The sequence below is a fragment of the Malaclemys terrapin genome, chromosome 1 (genome assembly GCF_027887155.1).
Source record: "Malaclemys terrapin pileata isolate rMalTer1 chromosome 1, rMalTer1.hap1, whole genome shotgun sequence".
Classification (NCBI taxonomy): Eukaryota; Metazoa; Chordata; order Testudines; family Emydidae; genus Malaclemys; species Malaclemys terrapin.
This window is the reverse complement of record NC_071505.1, coordinates 86,988,768-87,005,702: the sequence shown is the minus strand read 5'-3', so window position 1 is coordinate 87,005,702 and position 16,935 is coordinate 86,988,768. Positions and strand designations below refer to the sequence as shown.

Genomic DNA, 16,935 nt, shown 5'->3' with positions numbered 1-16,935 from the left:
CTCTCTCATCAGCCTCCTTCTTTCTTTGATCGGCTTCTTTCTCTCTCTCAGCAGCCTCTTTCTCTCTCTCAGCAGCCTTTTGCTCTCTCTCAGCAGCCTCCTTCTCTAATTCTGCTATTTTTTGCTTCTCCAGCAATCGAAGCTCTGCTAGCTTCTGTTCATGCTCAAATTGCAGTTTACTTGTCACCCTTTGCATCCTAATTTTTTCTGCATCTTCTGCAGCCTCAGGTAAGGGCTGTGCTCTTGCCCCCTGATCACTGGCTATTAACAGATTTCTCAGTTCTTCCTTTGTAGCTTTCTTTCTAAAGCTTATCCTCTTTTCTGAACACAAATTTTCCAGGGCTTTTTTGCCAAGTCCCTCATATGCTCTTTGCTCAGCCATTGCAGCAGCTCTTTAACCAACAAAACTCTCAATCCCAAAATTCAAATTTGGATAGCATGGGGTTCTGACCCAAAGCTTAATTGACCTGGTTCTGTGGATCCTGCCGACTACGCCACTGTGACAATGCGGTTCTGGCGGAACCCAACTGAGAGTGCCAACTCAGGACAAATTGCTCAAATAGGGCAGTTACAGCCCAAGGCTGGGGTTTTTTCCACCTCTAAGGCAAACCAAACCAGCCAGACTAGGAGGACTTCGGTCTCACCCCACTGGCTAACCGCAAGTCTCACAAGCAATCTCCTTAGACACTCCAGTTTCCCAGTACTCCCACCAGTGCCACTCGTTATGGGGACAAATGGTTATGAAAACCAATACCCCAGTAAAAGAAAAAGGTTCTCCTGATCCCAAAGGACCAAGCCCCAGACCCAGGTCAATATACAAATCAGGTATTACCCACAAATCACGCTGCTGCCAATCCTTTAGAATCTAAAATCTAAAGGTTTATTCGTAAAAGGAAAAAGATAGAGATGAGAGTTAGGATTGGTTAAATGGAGTCAATTACATACAGTAATGGCAAAGTTCTTGGTTCAGGCTTGCAGCAGCGATGGAATAAACTGCAGGTTCAAATCAAGTCTCTGGAATACATCCCCCGCTGGGATGGGTCCTCAGTCCTTTGTTCACAGCTTCAGCTTGTAGCAAAGTCCCTCCAGAGGTATGAAGCAGGATTGAAGACAAGATGGAGATGAGGCATCAGCCTTATATAGTCTTTTCCAGGTGTAAGAACACCTCTTTGTTCTTACTGTGGAAAATTACAGCAAAATGGAGTCTGGAGTCACATGGGCCAGTCCCTGCATACTTTGCTGAGTTACAAGGCGTATCTGCCTTCTCTCAATGGGTCCATTGTATAGCTGATGGTCCTTAATGGGCCATCAAGCAGGCTAGGCAGAGCTAATCTCAGCTTGTCTGGGATGTCACCCAGAAGCATAGCATAAGTTTGCCATACAGACAGTATAGAGCCAATATTCATAACTTCAACTACAAAACTGATACACACATATAGACAGCATAATCATAACCAGTAAACCATAACCTTGTCCTAGACACCCCATTTGACCCCCTTTATACAAGATTTGGGTGCCACTACAGGACCTTGGTTGCAACAATGATCTATACGGTCCCATTTTATGTCAATAACGTCACACCCCCACATCAGTACCCTAGAGTTCAGAGTGGGGAAGGAGCCTTGACAACACCATACAACATAAACACAAACCCAGGAACCCATCCTTGCAATAAAGCCCGATGCCAACTCTGTCCACATATCTATTCAAGTGACACCATCATAGGACCTAATCACATCAGCCATACCATCAGGGGCTTGTTCACCTGCACATCTACCAATGTGATATATGCCATCATGTGCCAGCAATGCCCCTCTGCCATATACATTGGCCAAACCGGACAGTCTCTAAGCAAAAGAATAAATGGACACAAATCTGACATCAGGAATCATAACATTCAAAAACCAGTGGGAGAACACTTCAACCTCTCTAACCATTCAGTGACAGACTTGAAGGTGGCAATTTTGCAACAAAAAAACTTCAAAACAGACTCCAAAGAGAGACTGCTGAACATGAATTAATATGCAAATTAGATACAATTAACTTAGGTTTGAACAGAGACTGGGAATGGTTGGGTCATTACACTAATCGAATCTATTTCCCCATGTTAAGTATCCTTACACTCTCTATGGGTCATCTCGATTATCACTTCAAACGTTTTTTTTTCTCCTGCTGATGATAGCTCAATTGATTGGTCTCTTACAGTTGGTATGGCTACTTCCACCTTTTCAGGTTCTCTGTATGTATAAATATCTTCTTGCTGTATGTTCCAGTCTATGCATCCGAAGAAGTGGGCTGTAGCCCATGAAAGCTTATGTTCAAATGAATTTGTTAGTCTCTAAGGTGCCACAAGTACTCCTGTTCTTTCAGATTAACTATCAATGCTATAATGAAGTACTGGCTAATTGCCTTATGTGAATGAATGCAACTAGTTTACCTGTGTATGCATAGGAAATAGGAGATTAGCTTCAAAGCAAAGAGCTGTATTGTCTATTTTTTCTCAGGGGAAGGCCCTGCTTTGCTTTGACAATTTCTGTGAGGAGTTTTGTCAGCCTGCTTAGAAGAGCTATAAAGGAAAGCTTTGGGCCTGATCCTTTCATCTGTAATCTGCTTAAACTTTTAACAGGGAAAGTCATAAGACAGATCTTCGCAATTATTATTTGGAATAGCCTGGAAAATGCATGGAAGGACTCTATCCAGACTAACAGACTCTACATCTGGGCTGCTTATTGACTATAAACCTTTAAATTGATTCCAGAAAGACTATTACAAATTAGTAGCCTCACCATCTCTCCTATGAAACAGACCTAAGGACTGTACACATATTTGTATGTATGTTGATCTTTTAACCATTTACAACTCTCTTCTTTCTTTTTCCTTTTATTATTAAACCTTTAGTTTTTAGTTACTAAAAGACTGGCATCAGCATGCTTATTGGGTAAGACCTGAAACTCATATTGACCTGGGGATAAATGTCTGGTCCTTTGGGATTGGTGAACCTCACATACGGTGAATCAGGTTTTCAGTAACCCTTCACTACAGGCGAGTCTCATCTTACACGGGGGTTCTGTTCCGCGGTTAGCGCGTAAAGCGAAAACCGCGTATAATCAAAATTACATTGAGTTGAATGGCGGGCGGAATCGCCCACACTACACATACAGTATTAAAATTGTTATTTTTCTCTTTTTTTTGTTTTTGCCAACCGCTTAAAGCTGAAATCGCGCATGTTAAATGCTCGTAAGATGCAACAGACCTGTATATTACTTGGCTGTCTAGGTGGGAACCAAGGGCTGGGATGCCTAAAGGGGACTGTGTTTGCCCTCTTGTTACCCAGTGTGGTACTGCAGAAGCTGTATTGTTACTAGCTTGGTGAATCCAAGTATAGAATAATCTACCAGTTTTAGGAACTTCCTGCCCTATTTCTTGCAGTCTGCCCTGAGTGAGGCACTCAGTCTGGCCCATCCACACACCCCAGTCACACTAGGATTATTGTGAAGCCTAATATTTTTAATATACTTAGGTGACATATTATACCGTGTATGAAGCTGACACCAAGGTCAACAATCTACTTCACTGGTGCCATGAGTCTGAGTGCTTGATTCCAAAGCCTGTTAACAGTCTGTTTCAATAGTGTCAGGGAAAGAAAAGAAAGCCCAATCATCTTGCTGAAGTGAATATTTTAATGGGGTGAAAACATGTCTAGTTTACTGTTTGTTTGCAAGGTGATTCTGAAGTCTTCATCAAGACTCTGAAATCCTATTTATGCTTTACAAGAAATATGGCTTGACACTGATGTCTTGTTTCTATATTGATTACTGAAAGATGTATTTCCTGTGAAATGATAAACACATAAAAACCAAAATTCAAAATATGCCTTAAGGGCCAGCTCCAACTCCCACGGACATCAATAGAGCTTTTCTACTGACTTCATAAAGATTTGGATCGGGCTCGAAATTAAAGTGGTCCCCAAATTTGTGAAACTGACTAACCTTACAAGAAATGGGATCCCAAAGGAAATTTCTGCCTTAACTCAGAAGGGCTGATATCACTGCACTGAAGCTAGATCATGGTTATGAAGAGAGGGAAAGTGGGCTACTTGATAATATTTTGAGTGTATTTTATATATTTTCAAATATGTTCATATCCCATATATACGACGCATGCACAAATCACACATTTAATGAATCATTTAGCCAATGCATAAGAAACATCACTGCATTGACCATCTAGTAACAGTGTACACTGGGATACAGAGCAGACTGCTTCCATGCATGTGCCCACATATCAGCTATGCCGAAAAGAACCAGCAGCTGGTATCTGTGGAAATGACGATTCTTCATGGGGTTTATAAAATGCAGTGAAATAAACTAGTTTGTTACTGGCCAACTTCTGCCTCTACTTCCCCTATGCAGCTCCCCTGACAGCATTACATAATTTGTTCGTGAATGATTTAAGAGTGGTCACCACAGCCAGAGTTTTCTGATTGGCTGTCAGATGTATTAATCCCATAATATTCTGAATAACTCAGAGCTGACCGCTAAAGTGAAATATATCCACACAAATGAGTTTAAGAATGCAGTGTAGTTATAGCTGTGATGGTCCAAGGTGACACTTGGAGTACTTTTCCCTGACCTGAAGAAAAGCTCTGTGTAAGCTTGTCTCTCTCACCAGCAGAAGTTGGTCCAATAAAAGATATTACCTCACCCACCTTGTCACTCTATAAGAATGGGAGTAAAACAATTCAGAAAATAGTGCCAGTTCAAAATGATTAAAAATGCTTAACCTTATGGCTTGACATTTGTAGTTATCAAGAAGTGTGCCACCTTTAATATCCCTGTCATTGCTTAGTTCTAAGTATCATGGAACATGAGCAGTTTTTAAAGACTATATATTGCTTATTTCCATTTTCTCCACAATATTTTTGTTGAATTTGGCTCTCAGGAAAAGTCCCAGATTGCCAGCCTCACAGCATGAAGGCCTCTCTTTATCCCCAGAAGGAGTGCAGAGCAGATAATCACCACGTATGCATCCCATGTACCATCCCCAACAACATGCCTCCCCCAAACTGGAGCAACCCCCTGCCTCTAGGAATGGAACAATAGTTCAGGTCACGTGGCCCATTTGAGCCTTAATCTCCCTGAGAGCCAATTAGAAATGAATGTGGTAGTGTTTTTTGTGATGAGGACATTTGTACTTGAGATGGACTGAGATCACTTCATAGACCCAGCAATAAGACATGTTGTAAATGTGTGTAATATATTTATTAAAACCACAAGCATAGCCACCCTTTGAAAACTATTGCATTTTTCCATACCAGTGACCTAACCCGGCGCAGCATTGCTGTGGGCTGGTGGCGCTGCAGTAAATCTTACCCGGGTGATTCCCAGCGCTCCAACGTTCTCACTGTAAGAAGTGGTGCCATTCCCTGTTCCCCATGCCCCAGCCAGAAGACAGCCAATTCCCTCAACTCCAATTCCACGGTTGATAGCATGCTTCGGAGGGGGCGGGGCACCAGACAGTCGGGCGCAGGCATAGTAATCGCCTACCGACTCCACCATAGAGGAAATCACTCCAGCTATGATGCCAAATATCCCAGCCAAACTGATTGTTGGAACTCCCCATTGGCCTGCAAATTAAAAAAAAAAAAAAAAAAGCGAGTCAGATCACTGGGGCTAGTTTTGCTGTAAAATCCATTCAAGTAAATCACTAGTGACTTTTTTAAGTGTGGGCCCATGCTTCTAGGCCAGCCCTCCCTGAGCTTTACCATTTGGGTTCCACAGTGTCCTCATTTTCCACTATCATTCAAGATCCTTAAAATGCAAAAAGCATACACACAAAGCAACACTGGGAAAAACAATGAGAAGGAACAGTAAATAATCCGCAACATGCTACTACAACTATACCTGGGTACGGGAACCGGAACCAGGGTGCCTGGGACAGAACATCTCCTTTGATGTCAGTCCGAGCCAGATAGCCATAAACTGCAGAGTCCGAGGGGAAGGCATTGGAAACAGTGAGTGCAAAACATATCAGCCAAGTAATGGCGAGGCCAAGAAGAACCTAGACAGTCACATAAAGTGCATTCTGATTAATGGCCATCCTCATTTCCTTTATAGAAGTACTCTGCCTCCTGGAGCACAGACAAACAAGGCCCCCATTGCATTCTGAAAGCGTATTCTCTTTTTTGTTCCCCCATTTGCTTGTTCATTCAATAAGATGAAGGTGACATGGCAGAGTGTCGTCCCCCTCCCCGACCCCCTTGCAGGTTTTTGTCTGGTTTAGAAGCTTCACTGGAGCAGTGGCTCTCAACCTTTCCAGACGACGGTAGCTGATTTGTCTTGCGTACTCCCAAGTTTCACCTCACTTAAAAACTACTTGTTTACAAAATCAGACATAAAAATACAAAAGTGTTGCAGCCACACTATTACTGACAAATTGCTGACTTCCTCATTTTTACCATCTAATTATAAAATAAATCAATTGGAATATAAATATTGTACTTACATTTCAAGTGTATAGTATTGAGAGCAATATAAACAAGTCATTGTCTGTATGAAATTTTAGTTTGCACTGATTTAGCTAGTGCTTTTTATGTAGCCTATTGTAAAACTAGGCAAATATCCAGATGAGTTGATATACCCCTTGGAAGACCTCCGCGTACCCCCAGGGGTACATTAACCCCAGGTTGAGAACCACTGCACTGGAGAATCCAATTTTCTCTGTTATCCAGAAAGTTTTATTGGAAGCAGCTGTGAATATTGACAAGCGATTACTAGCCAGGCTTACCATCTTCACCTTGGAACAGACTCCCAGAATCCTTAGCTACACTGCAGTGCATTACATCATTACTCAGACTTGGTAAAAACATCAGTCTTGTGAGCACGGTCATGGCAATGAACTGCTGCTGACTATTGTTTTAGAAAGAAATAGAACTGCCCTTGGTTTGTGGTACAGACCAGTCGGGATCATCAGTTACTGGTAAGGGTCAGTGTCCACAGTATGGTGACCAGATATCCTGAGTCAAGAAGTAGGAAGCACCTATTTTCACTATGCGTGGTTGCAAAGATGGCCATATCTTTGGGCACTTACACAGCCAGGATAAAAACACCTGCGCTTTGGGGGAATTCTACCACAAAAATGAGTTTCTAACAGACTAAACCAAATGCAAAACATAGTAGGAGCCTAACTGTGAAGCTCTTACTCCCAATGGGGAGCAGTTACTCACCCAAGTAATCTCACTGCCTCCAGTGGAAGTGAATGGGAATAGGATTATTTGGGTGTCTAAACTGAACATCATTTAGTCCAGTTCTCGTAAAAGTGGATCATCTGGTCACCCAAGTCCAAAAATGATAACTCACGGGGAAGATCTGGAAGAGGTAGACCTTAGAGAAGTGGCACTTCCTGGATCCTTGGTAAGATGGCAGTGGCACAGGCACATTTTTCAGGTACTGAGAGAACAGAACTATGAAGAAAATGGTCCTGGAATGAGACAAGAAAAAGAGAGAGATTATCTGGGCAAAAGAACAACTGCTTCGTTCACTTTATCCCACTCGGAGGACCCGACTTTCAGAAGTCCTGAGCATCTTCAGCTCCAACTGATTTCAAAGCACCTCTGACAATAAGGCTCTAAGCGCATGTCTGCACTGGAGCTCAAACTGTGTCAATCCCAGCTCAAGAAGACACTGAGCCATTTGAGCGAGTACACTAAAAACAGATGTGTAGTGCTGCAGTGGTGTGAGCAGTGGGAGAGGCTAGCTGCCTGAATACATACCTAGGATCTCAGACAGGATCTTACGTGAGGTGGCTAGCCCCTCCCACCGCTGCACCACCATGACTACACTTCTATTTTTAGCATGGATATGTCACCTTGAGATGTAATTTATGCCATCCACACCTAGTGTGGACATATTCTTAGTGTCATGGGAAGACACATACCAAAGTTGAGATTGAACCAAGCCTTTGGTTATATTTTAAATATGGTTTTGTTGAGGGTTTTTTTTCCAATTCTGATTTTTTTTGCCTCAAAAACCAGCCAAACCTAATTACATACTATGAACCACTGAGTATGACACATCTGCCAGAAGCTTAAATGTGATGTTGAATAGAATAGAGGCAGAATAGAGAGATCAGTTATGTCCAGGCAGGCTGTATAGGAAACTAGTCTTGGGCGCCACTATTTTCACTATTAGTTTCATGATTTAAAGTTTATTCAATGTCAATTTTTTTTAAATGGCAAAGTGAACCCATATGGAAAGGAGAAAAGGATCAGACAAGAGAGAAATCTCAGGCTTTCAGTTTCCCACTACATGCAGGTATGGCCCACCTCTGACATCACATCCAGATGGTCCAATAATACCTGTTCAAGTTCTTGTTTTGAAAGAAACACAAGAATGAAAACCAAGTGTCCGTATGCTCTACCCGGTTACCGCTTTTCTTCAGCGAGTGAGTTTAGTTTGATTTCCCATTTTTAGGTCTATATTTGTGACTACTGAATGGGGTCTGCCCATTTATAGATGTTTTCTGCGGTGTGATCTGCACTGCTGGATTTATGTAGCTAATTCTCCAATGGGGCAAACAACCTTGCAGGCCATAGCTCTCCCAATTAGATGAGAACGAACAAACAAAGATATTTATCAAACAGATGCTGAGCAGATGGGATATGCTGGTAGACAGATGAAGACATTCTGTTACTATGTGTTAGTTAAACCTTTGAAGAATCATGCATTTTTTTATACCCAAATGTAATGTATTTAAAATTAAGGGATTATTCTAGATAGGAATCAGTGGGGAGTTGATAACATTACCTGGCCCCAGCACTAGCACCTGCTGCAGTTGAATTATTGAGGTGCTATTAGGACCTGCAGCTGTGATGCAGCAGCATCAAATGCTGGCCTGGAAGGGAATAGCCAAAGGGACAGTAGCTTAAGCTGCGGCAGGGGCTCAGATGATGGTGGAAGGAGAGGCAGTTGAGACAAGCTGTTGGAGAAGAAGAAAAATCTAGCTACTGAGTTAGCAGATGAACTGGAGCTCGGTAGGAGATGAGGTGATAAAATAAGAGAACAGGAGAATAGAAGTAGGGGATTTAGAAATGAGAAGAAGTAAAACTAGGAGAGGTTTCTCAAGTCAGTAGAAGCAGAAAAAAATTGAACTGGGTACGCGAGTGCCACTCTTAGAAATGGGAAGTAGTGGGAAATAAAATCTACAGCCGTACTGGAGAGAGTGACTCAAGGGAAAGAACTGAAAGGAAATATGACTGGTGGAACAGGGAATTGATCAGAAGCTGTGTTAGATTAAAAAGATCCTGAAAACAGTACACGAGAAGCCCACCCACAAAGGAGCTAAAGTAAATGAACAGAGAGAAGGACTGTTTGAACATCTATTGAAGGAACAGAGGTCAAAGGCACCTACTGGATAAGTGAGGGCTACTAGGTGAAGAAACCCCTCTTGTAGAAAAACTCAGCGAAGAGAGGGACAGCCCCAGGAACATTGAGTCTAAGGAGCACTTCAAGCCAAACAGACGCAAAGGATAGGACAGCAGGAGTGGAGCTGGACTTAGAACCAAGGAGAGGATAAGTTGATTCTTTGCCGAAATGACACAGTATATTAAGTAATTTCCTTTATTCTTGGTAATAACAATGCATTTGTTATTAACTGCACAAAGGAAGAGTAGCGTGTACAAGCTTGCAAAGCTTAATGTGTTGGTAACTTATAGTTTATTAATATAAGAAGTCAGTACTCAGTAATATTCTATATTATTTATGCTTCTGCTATAATCTTTGTGTTTTCCCTTATAAAGTTCTAAAAATTCAAAATTCTCTCTTTTGTCTTGGTTTGCCTCCACACAGTTGGCACAGCCTAGTTTAGTCTGGGTCACTGCAATAAATGTAATAATGTTCTAAGCACTATGAAGTGCGCGGATGTAATGAGATGAAGAGGTTTTCTAAGAGATAAAATGTGTAGAGAAAACACTCAAGATAAGGAAGATATTTAAAGCACATATAGGAACCACTATACTTGTTACCATACAAAAATATGCCATGACACAGTCAGAGCATTGAATAACTGGTTAGGCATGAAAAGCTCTCACAGACACTGGTTTCTTTTTCCCAATTTCTAAAGCTACAGAACCCAACATATCTGCCCTTTTGTTCATGGACTTCTTTTATTCACTTGAACAAATGAAGATTGTTGGCAGGTTTATGAATTGTTTGAAAAATGGTATTTTAGGTGGGGCTGGTAGTACTTCCTGTTAAGGTTACCCAACACCTCCTATTATAAGACTGGCCAAGTTTTATAAGCAACTGAAAACAACCTACAGTCATTCAGGCTGAAGTTTTGCATGATGGTTGTCTGACTCAGGATGCCTATGTTTGAAAAATTTCAGCCAAAACAGATCAGCCATTTCCAAGAATGAGGCTAGGGAAACTTAAGTTGTTTTACCCATAGTAAAAAGTTCTGAAGACCTTTTCTTTGAACAACTCTAGCACAACCATGCTTTGGAGCAGGGACTTGAAATTTGGCCTTTGGGTCAGGAATGTGCCTTTTGCCGTCCTGTGAAAATCTACCCAAATGTAGCCAAGTTATTAGTCTTTGGGGGAAAAAGATTACAGTCTGCATATGCTCATTAGAAAGTTATTTGATTATATCCTCACTGAGCATGCTCCAGCCTCTCTCAGCTCTTAGTGCTGACCCAACAGCATATACACCATTCCCACAGAGTAGACTTTCACCTAGGCATACAGGGACAAAGATAGACTTGCCCTGAAAGGATGCTCCCAGCTGCTCTGGGCCAGGGTGAAGCTGGGCACCAGATTGGAGAGAAGGGAGCCTGTCTCTCCTGTACTCTGAGTGATCCCACCCCCCACCGGCATTCAGGCACTGTGGAGGAGGAAGCCATCTGATGTGATTGTAGAGAGGACAAGAGCCATACCTGGGGGCAGAAGTGAAAGTAAGCGGGTACGGTCCGGTACAGCATACTTGCAAGAGCCGGTACGGCGTGCCGGACCCGACCGGCTTCCCCAGGGCTGGAGATTTAAAGGGCCCGGGGCTCCCTTCAGGGCCAGAGCCCCGGCCCTTTAAATTGCCTCCCGAGCCCCACTGCCGTAGCCCTGGGGTAGCAGCAGCGGGGCTCAGGTGGCGCTTTAAAGGGCCCAGGGCTCCCTGCAGCAGCCGGAGTCCCTGGCCCTTTAAATCCCCATGGGAGCCCTGCTGCCACTACTCCAGGGCTCCGGTAGCTGGGCTCAGGCGGCTATTTAAAGGGCCCGGGGCTCCTGCCACTGCGGGGAGCTCTGGCCCTTTAAAGCACCACCCGAGCCCTGCCGCCGCTACCCCGGGGCTCCGGTAGCGGGACTCCAGTGGCGATTTAAAGGGCCCGGAGCTCTGCTGCGGTAGCAGTGGCCAGAGCCCCGGGCCCTTTAAATTGCCCCTGAGCCTCTGCAGCTGATAGCTCTGGGAGTGATTTAAAGGCCCCGGGGCTCGCAGCCACAGCCGGAGCCCCAGAGCCTTTAAATCTTGATTTAAAGGCCTGCCTCTTCTGGTTGAGGCCATGTCTCTGCCCAGGACTCTGGCGTACTGGTAAGTTCTTTAACTTACTTTCACCCCTGCCTGGGGGGAGGGAAATGAGTAGATTGGGACAAGGGGGTCTAGTGAGACTGACACTAGGGGGTGGTTGGTAGACTGGGCGCCAGTTAGGGAAACAGGAAGGAATAGGAGCTAGTTGGCTTGCAGGAAGGGGCAGGAAGACCAAAAAGAAACTAGGAATTGGAGGGAGGTTGGGATTGGCAGGACAAGGAGACTGGGGCTAGGAATGTGGTGGAGGGACCTGGGGTGGAGGGGGAGGGAATGGGACAGATCTAACAAGGATCTGGGCTGTGCAGGGAGAACTAGGACTGGCTGGACAAAGACTGGGACAAGGATGGGGAGGAGGTATGGGCGGGACAGACTGGATGAGGACCCTGGGGAGATAAACTAGGACAGAGCCAGTCTGTGCACATGAGGGAGAGAGACAAAGAGCCAGGAATGAGGGGACTAAGACTAGCTAGGCAAGGAGTCTGGGCCTGGGATGAGAATCCTGAGGAGTGGCGCCTGGTACTGGCTAGGTGAATGGGACGGAGACAAGGAGCCAGGGGTGGGGAAGAGACAGGGACAGGTTGATGGGGACAGGGCAGAATATTAAAACATTAAGATTGTAAATTTAAGCATTTAGAAGTTAGGAAATGCCAGCAGTAAGGCTGCCTGTGCAACCTTAATTCAGCCCCTTAGTGCATATATGTTATGATACAGCCTATAGTCACATGATCACATGTTCTTTTTTTTCCCATAGGACCCCAGCCGCATTCAGGGCACAGAGTGGACCTGTTCTGGGGATGAATCAAGGCTGTTGTCTGTAGGACCCCCTTCTACAATGGCTGCACAAGTTGGAAGGTGTAGATCTGGGACAGGTGGGTCTCGACCTGCCCAAAGCTAAAGATCTCCCCGAGCTAAGGGAGAGGCGCCGCTAAGCCCAAGCTACAAGTGAGGGAGTGGGACAATGCAGGGGGGAGGGGTGAAGAGGAAGAGGAGTGAGGTCATTGGTTGAAAATCAGAGAACCAAAAGGAGCCATCAAACAGAGAATTCCGGACGGCACCCACTGCTCCTCAAAGGCACCAAAGGAGTCAGTGGACACCAACCAGAGGAACTCAGCCTGGAGACATGATCGAACAAGGAAATGGGAATAGGCCCCACAGATACAGAGTATTGCCCCCATCCACCTTCCTCCTCCTGGCAGGATGGATGGCCATCTTGGCCAGCCCCAGGAAGAGGTCGATGAGGAGGTTCTGCAACTTTGTGGGGGAGCACACATCAGGAGGTATGGGGAAAGTACAGCTAGAACCTCAGTCAGAGGTTCTGAAGGAGTCGGAAGAGGGGCTGCCACCTGATGCACTCTGCATAGATTTGTGCCAGGGTCTCCCTCTCGCTGCAGAAAGGACAGGTGTGGCAGAGCCTGTGAACCATGCCAGGTATATACCTATGCTCTCAGCTCTGTGGAGGAGCTGCCAACTAATATCCCTGGTGGGCCATGGCACCAGAGTGGAGTATAGGCTAGCCCCAGGGGGTTCTTTGCCTTCCTCAGGTGGCATCAGGTCAGGAAACAAGAGAGAAGAAGTGGATAGAGTGAAACATGAGTTCATGAAGGTGTGCTCTAGGCACGGTACAAGATGGACCAGCTGGATTGCAAGATGTGTCCCGTCTCCAGAATCCCCACGCTGGACCCTGCTGTGAGGGGGACCGCCGCCACCTCTCAGGTCAACAACCTCACCAGACGCCTCAGTGACCTCATAAAAACCATCCGGCACAACACAGACATGAGACGCTGCAGCGCTCCCCCACAGGTAACCTCATGCCGCCCTGCCGTAGGAGCAACTAGCATCGTCCCCCAGGCTGCACGGCGAGATCCAGCCAACGGAGAAGCCTCCCGTAGCCCCCAGATCCCACAGCCAGACCCCACCCCCAGGAGACCCAACACCTCCTCCAAGGTTACCCAAAGAGCCTCTGACTGCCAAAAACCCCATGCCCCACCGAGGACCCACCAGCCAGATGCTGCCCGCAGAAGAACCAGAACCATCCCCAGCGCTTCCAAACACAACCGCGCCCCAACAAAACCCATCACCGGTGCTTCCAGAACCCCACTCCCTCCCGGAAGATCCAGTGCTGTCTCGGAGACACCGAGAGCTGCCCTCCCCACCACATCAGGACCCCCGCCTCAAGACCCACCTGAACACCGCTCCACAGTCCGAGGGACAACAAGGCCACAAACCATCCCTGCAGCACCTGAACCTGCAGAGACAATGCAGCAGGAGGAGCGATGGCCATGAGTGAGGGTCGCCACACCGTGGCAATCCGCCTGGATGGAGGAGCTGGCAAAGGCTGAGGACTTTGAGAACTTCGACACCCTGATGGACAGACTGACTGCAGAACTGTCTGTGGAAATTATGGCCAGAAGGAGGGAATCCCAGGAAGCCGCACGGGCCACTCGCAGATTCCCTGCGCCGAGCCATAACAACACCACCAGAGAAGGCAGGAGAGGGGACGTCGGCCGCCGCTACGATCCGGCAGCTGCATCCCGTATTCAGAAACTATATAGGATGAACCGGATGAAAGCCATGACGGAGATCCTCAACGGGACCTCCTCCTACTGTGCCATCCAGCCCGAGAGGCTCTACTCCTACTTCAAGGATGTGTTTGATCATGAGGCCCAGACCAACTTGCGACTCCCAGAGTGCCTTTCCCCGCTACCCCGGATTGACCTCACGGAGGACTTGGAGCGAGATTTTTCCCCGCAGGAGGTGCAGGAGAGGCTGTCGAGGACCAAAAACACCGCCCCTGGAAAAGATGGCATCCGCTACCCCCTGCTGAAGAAGTGAGACCCCGGCTGCTTGGTCCTCGCTGCCATCTTCAACAAATGCAAGCAGTTCCATCGCGTTCCCGCTCCTGGAAAAAGTCCATGACCATGCTCATCCACAAAAAAGGCGACCGAGATGACCCCGGCAACTGGAGGCCCATCTCCCTCTGCTCCACCATCTACAAGTTGTATGCCAGCTGCCTCGCGGCAAGGATCAGACTGGTCAGTGTGCGGGGGCGCCGTCAGCTCAGTGCAGAAGGGTTTCATGTCCTGCGAGGGATGCTACGAGCACAACTTCCTCCTTCAGACGGCCATCCAGGAGGCCAGGAGGTCCAGGAGGCAGTGTGCAGTAGCATGGCTTGACCTGACCAACGCCTTTGGGTCCATACCCCACCCTCACATCTTTGCCACCCTGGGAGAGTTCGGGATGCCAGAAACCTTCATCCAGATCCTCCGGGACCTCTACAAGGACTGCACCACCACCATCCGCGCCACGGACGGAGAGATGGACGCCATCCCCATCCGCCGTGGCGTGAAACAAGGATGCCCCCTTAGCCCCATCATCTTCAACCTGGCCATGGAACCACTCATCCGAGCCATCTCCAGTGGCCCGACCGGCTTCGACCTGCACGGCAAGAAACTCAGCATTCTGGCCTACGCGGACGATCTGGTCCTGAGCGCGGACGACCCAGAGAGCCTCCAAGGTATGCTAGATGCCACCAGCCGAGCTACTGACTGGATGGGGCTCCGCTTCAATGCGAAGAAGTGCGCAAATCTGCACATTGACGGCAGCAAAAGGGACTCGGTGCAGACAACGGGGTTCCAGATCCAGGGTGAGCCCGTCATCCCCCTGGCAGAGGGGCAGGCATACCAGCACCAGGGCACGCCAACAGGGTTCCGTGTCCAGCAGACACCTGAGGACAACATCCAGGAGATCTTGCAGGACGCCGCCAAGTTTGATACCTCCCTGCTGGCACCGTGGCAGAAGATAAACGCCCTGAACACCTTCCTGATCCCACGCATCTCGTTCACCCTAAGGGGATCTGCCATGGCGAAGGTGCCCCTCAACAAAGCAGACAAGATCATCCGGAAGCTGGTGAAGAAGTGGCTGTTCCTTCCCCAGAGAGCCAGCAACGAGCTGGTCTACATTGCCCACAGGCACGGCGGCGCCAACGTCCCCCGCATGGGTGACCTGTGCGACGTCGCGGTGATCACCCACGCCTTCCGCCTGCTTACATGTCCCGACACCACGGTGAGGAACATTGCAGCGAACGCCCTGCGTGATGCAACAGAGAAGCGGATCGGCAGAGCCCCCTCGAACCAAGACATCACCACCTTCCTGAGCGGCTCCCTGGATGGGGAATTCGGACGGGACGGGCGTGACATCGCTTCACTGTGGTCCCGCACTCGCAACGCCATGCGTCGCCTGGGGAAGCGCATCGGCTGCCGCTGGGAGTGGTGCGAGGAGCGCCAGGAGCTGGGAATCCAGGTGCCGCAGATCAGGTCCGACGACGACACCGTCATTACCCCGATGGCCAGGGGATTGCGGGAGAGGACTCTGAAGGCCGCCATCCGCTCGCTGTACGTGGAAACCCTGAAACGTAAACCGGACCAGGGTAAAGTCTTTGAGTTGACCAGCAAGTGGGACGCCAGCAACCACTTCCTCGCCGGGGGCGGCTTCACCTGTTTCACCGACTGGCGGTTCATCCACCGTGCCCGGCTCAACTGCGTCCCACTCAACGGAGCCATCCGCCCCGGGAACCGAGACAAGCGTTGCAGGAAGTGCAGCTACCCCAACGAGACCCTGCCCCACGTCCTGTGCAGCTGCAAACCCCACTCCAGAGCCTAGCAGCTGCGCCACAACACCATCCAGAACCGCCTGGTGAAAGCCATCGCGCCACGGCTGGGGGAGATCTCCGTGAACTGCACCATCGCCGGTACTGACAGCCAGCTACGACCTGACATCGTCGTCACCAACGAGGCCCAGAAAAAGATCATCCTCATCGACGTCACGGTCTCCTTTGAGAACAGAACTCCGGCATTTCGCGAAGCCCAAGCTCGTAAACTGGAAAAGTACGCCGCCCTGGCTGACACCCTGAGAGCGAAGGGCTATGAGGTGCAGATGGACTCCCTGATTGTCGGAGCCCTGGGCGCCTGGGACCCCTGCAACGACCGTGTGCTGCGGACCTGCGGGATCGGTCGATGCTACGCACGTCTCATGAGGCGCCTCATGGTCTCAGATGCCATCCGATGGTCCAGGGACATGTACATCGAGCACATCACCGGGCACCGACAGTACTAGGAGGCGTGAGCCAGAGTGACATCGTTCTCCCACTACGAGAAAGGGACCAAGTGACCTTCTCTGTTGGATCATGTGAACTGGAACCATAAACTCCCTGAACATTAAATCTCACCAAATGAGGGTCAATCTATCCTCATCATCATATCCACTCATTATAATCCACACCTGAACATAACCACTTTATGAACTTCATATCCTCATATCTCAATGTCTGTACTTTGACCCATCAACTTTTTACCCCCAATCGGGGAT

At 47.8% G+C, this 16,935-nt stretch overlaps 1 protein-coding gene across 1 annotated transcript in view; it reads right to left on the bottom strand.

The window, feature by feature from the left end:
* LOC128837714 (solute carrier family 23 member 1-like) overlaps window positions 1–16,935 on the bottom strand; it is a 69,319-nt gene that overhangs the window by 16,651 nt on the left and 35,733 nt on the right. Inside the window, exons 6-8 of the mRNA XM_054029099.1 lie at window positions 7,359–7,479; window positions 5,904–6,060; window positions 5,373–5,626 (exon numbers count right to left, since the gene is read on the bottom strand). Of these exons, the coding sequence (XP_053885074.1) occupies window positions 5,373–5,626; window positions 5,904–6,060; window positions 7,359–7,479 (532 nt within the window). The remainder of the gene's footprint in view (window positions 1–5,372; window positions 5,627–5,903; window positions 6,061–7,358; window positions 7,480–16,935) is intronic.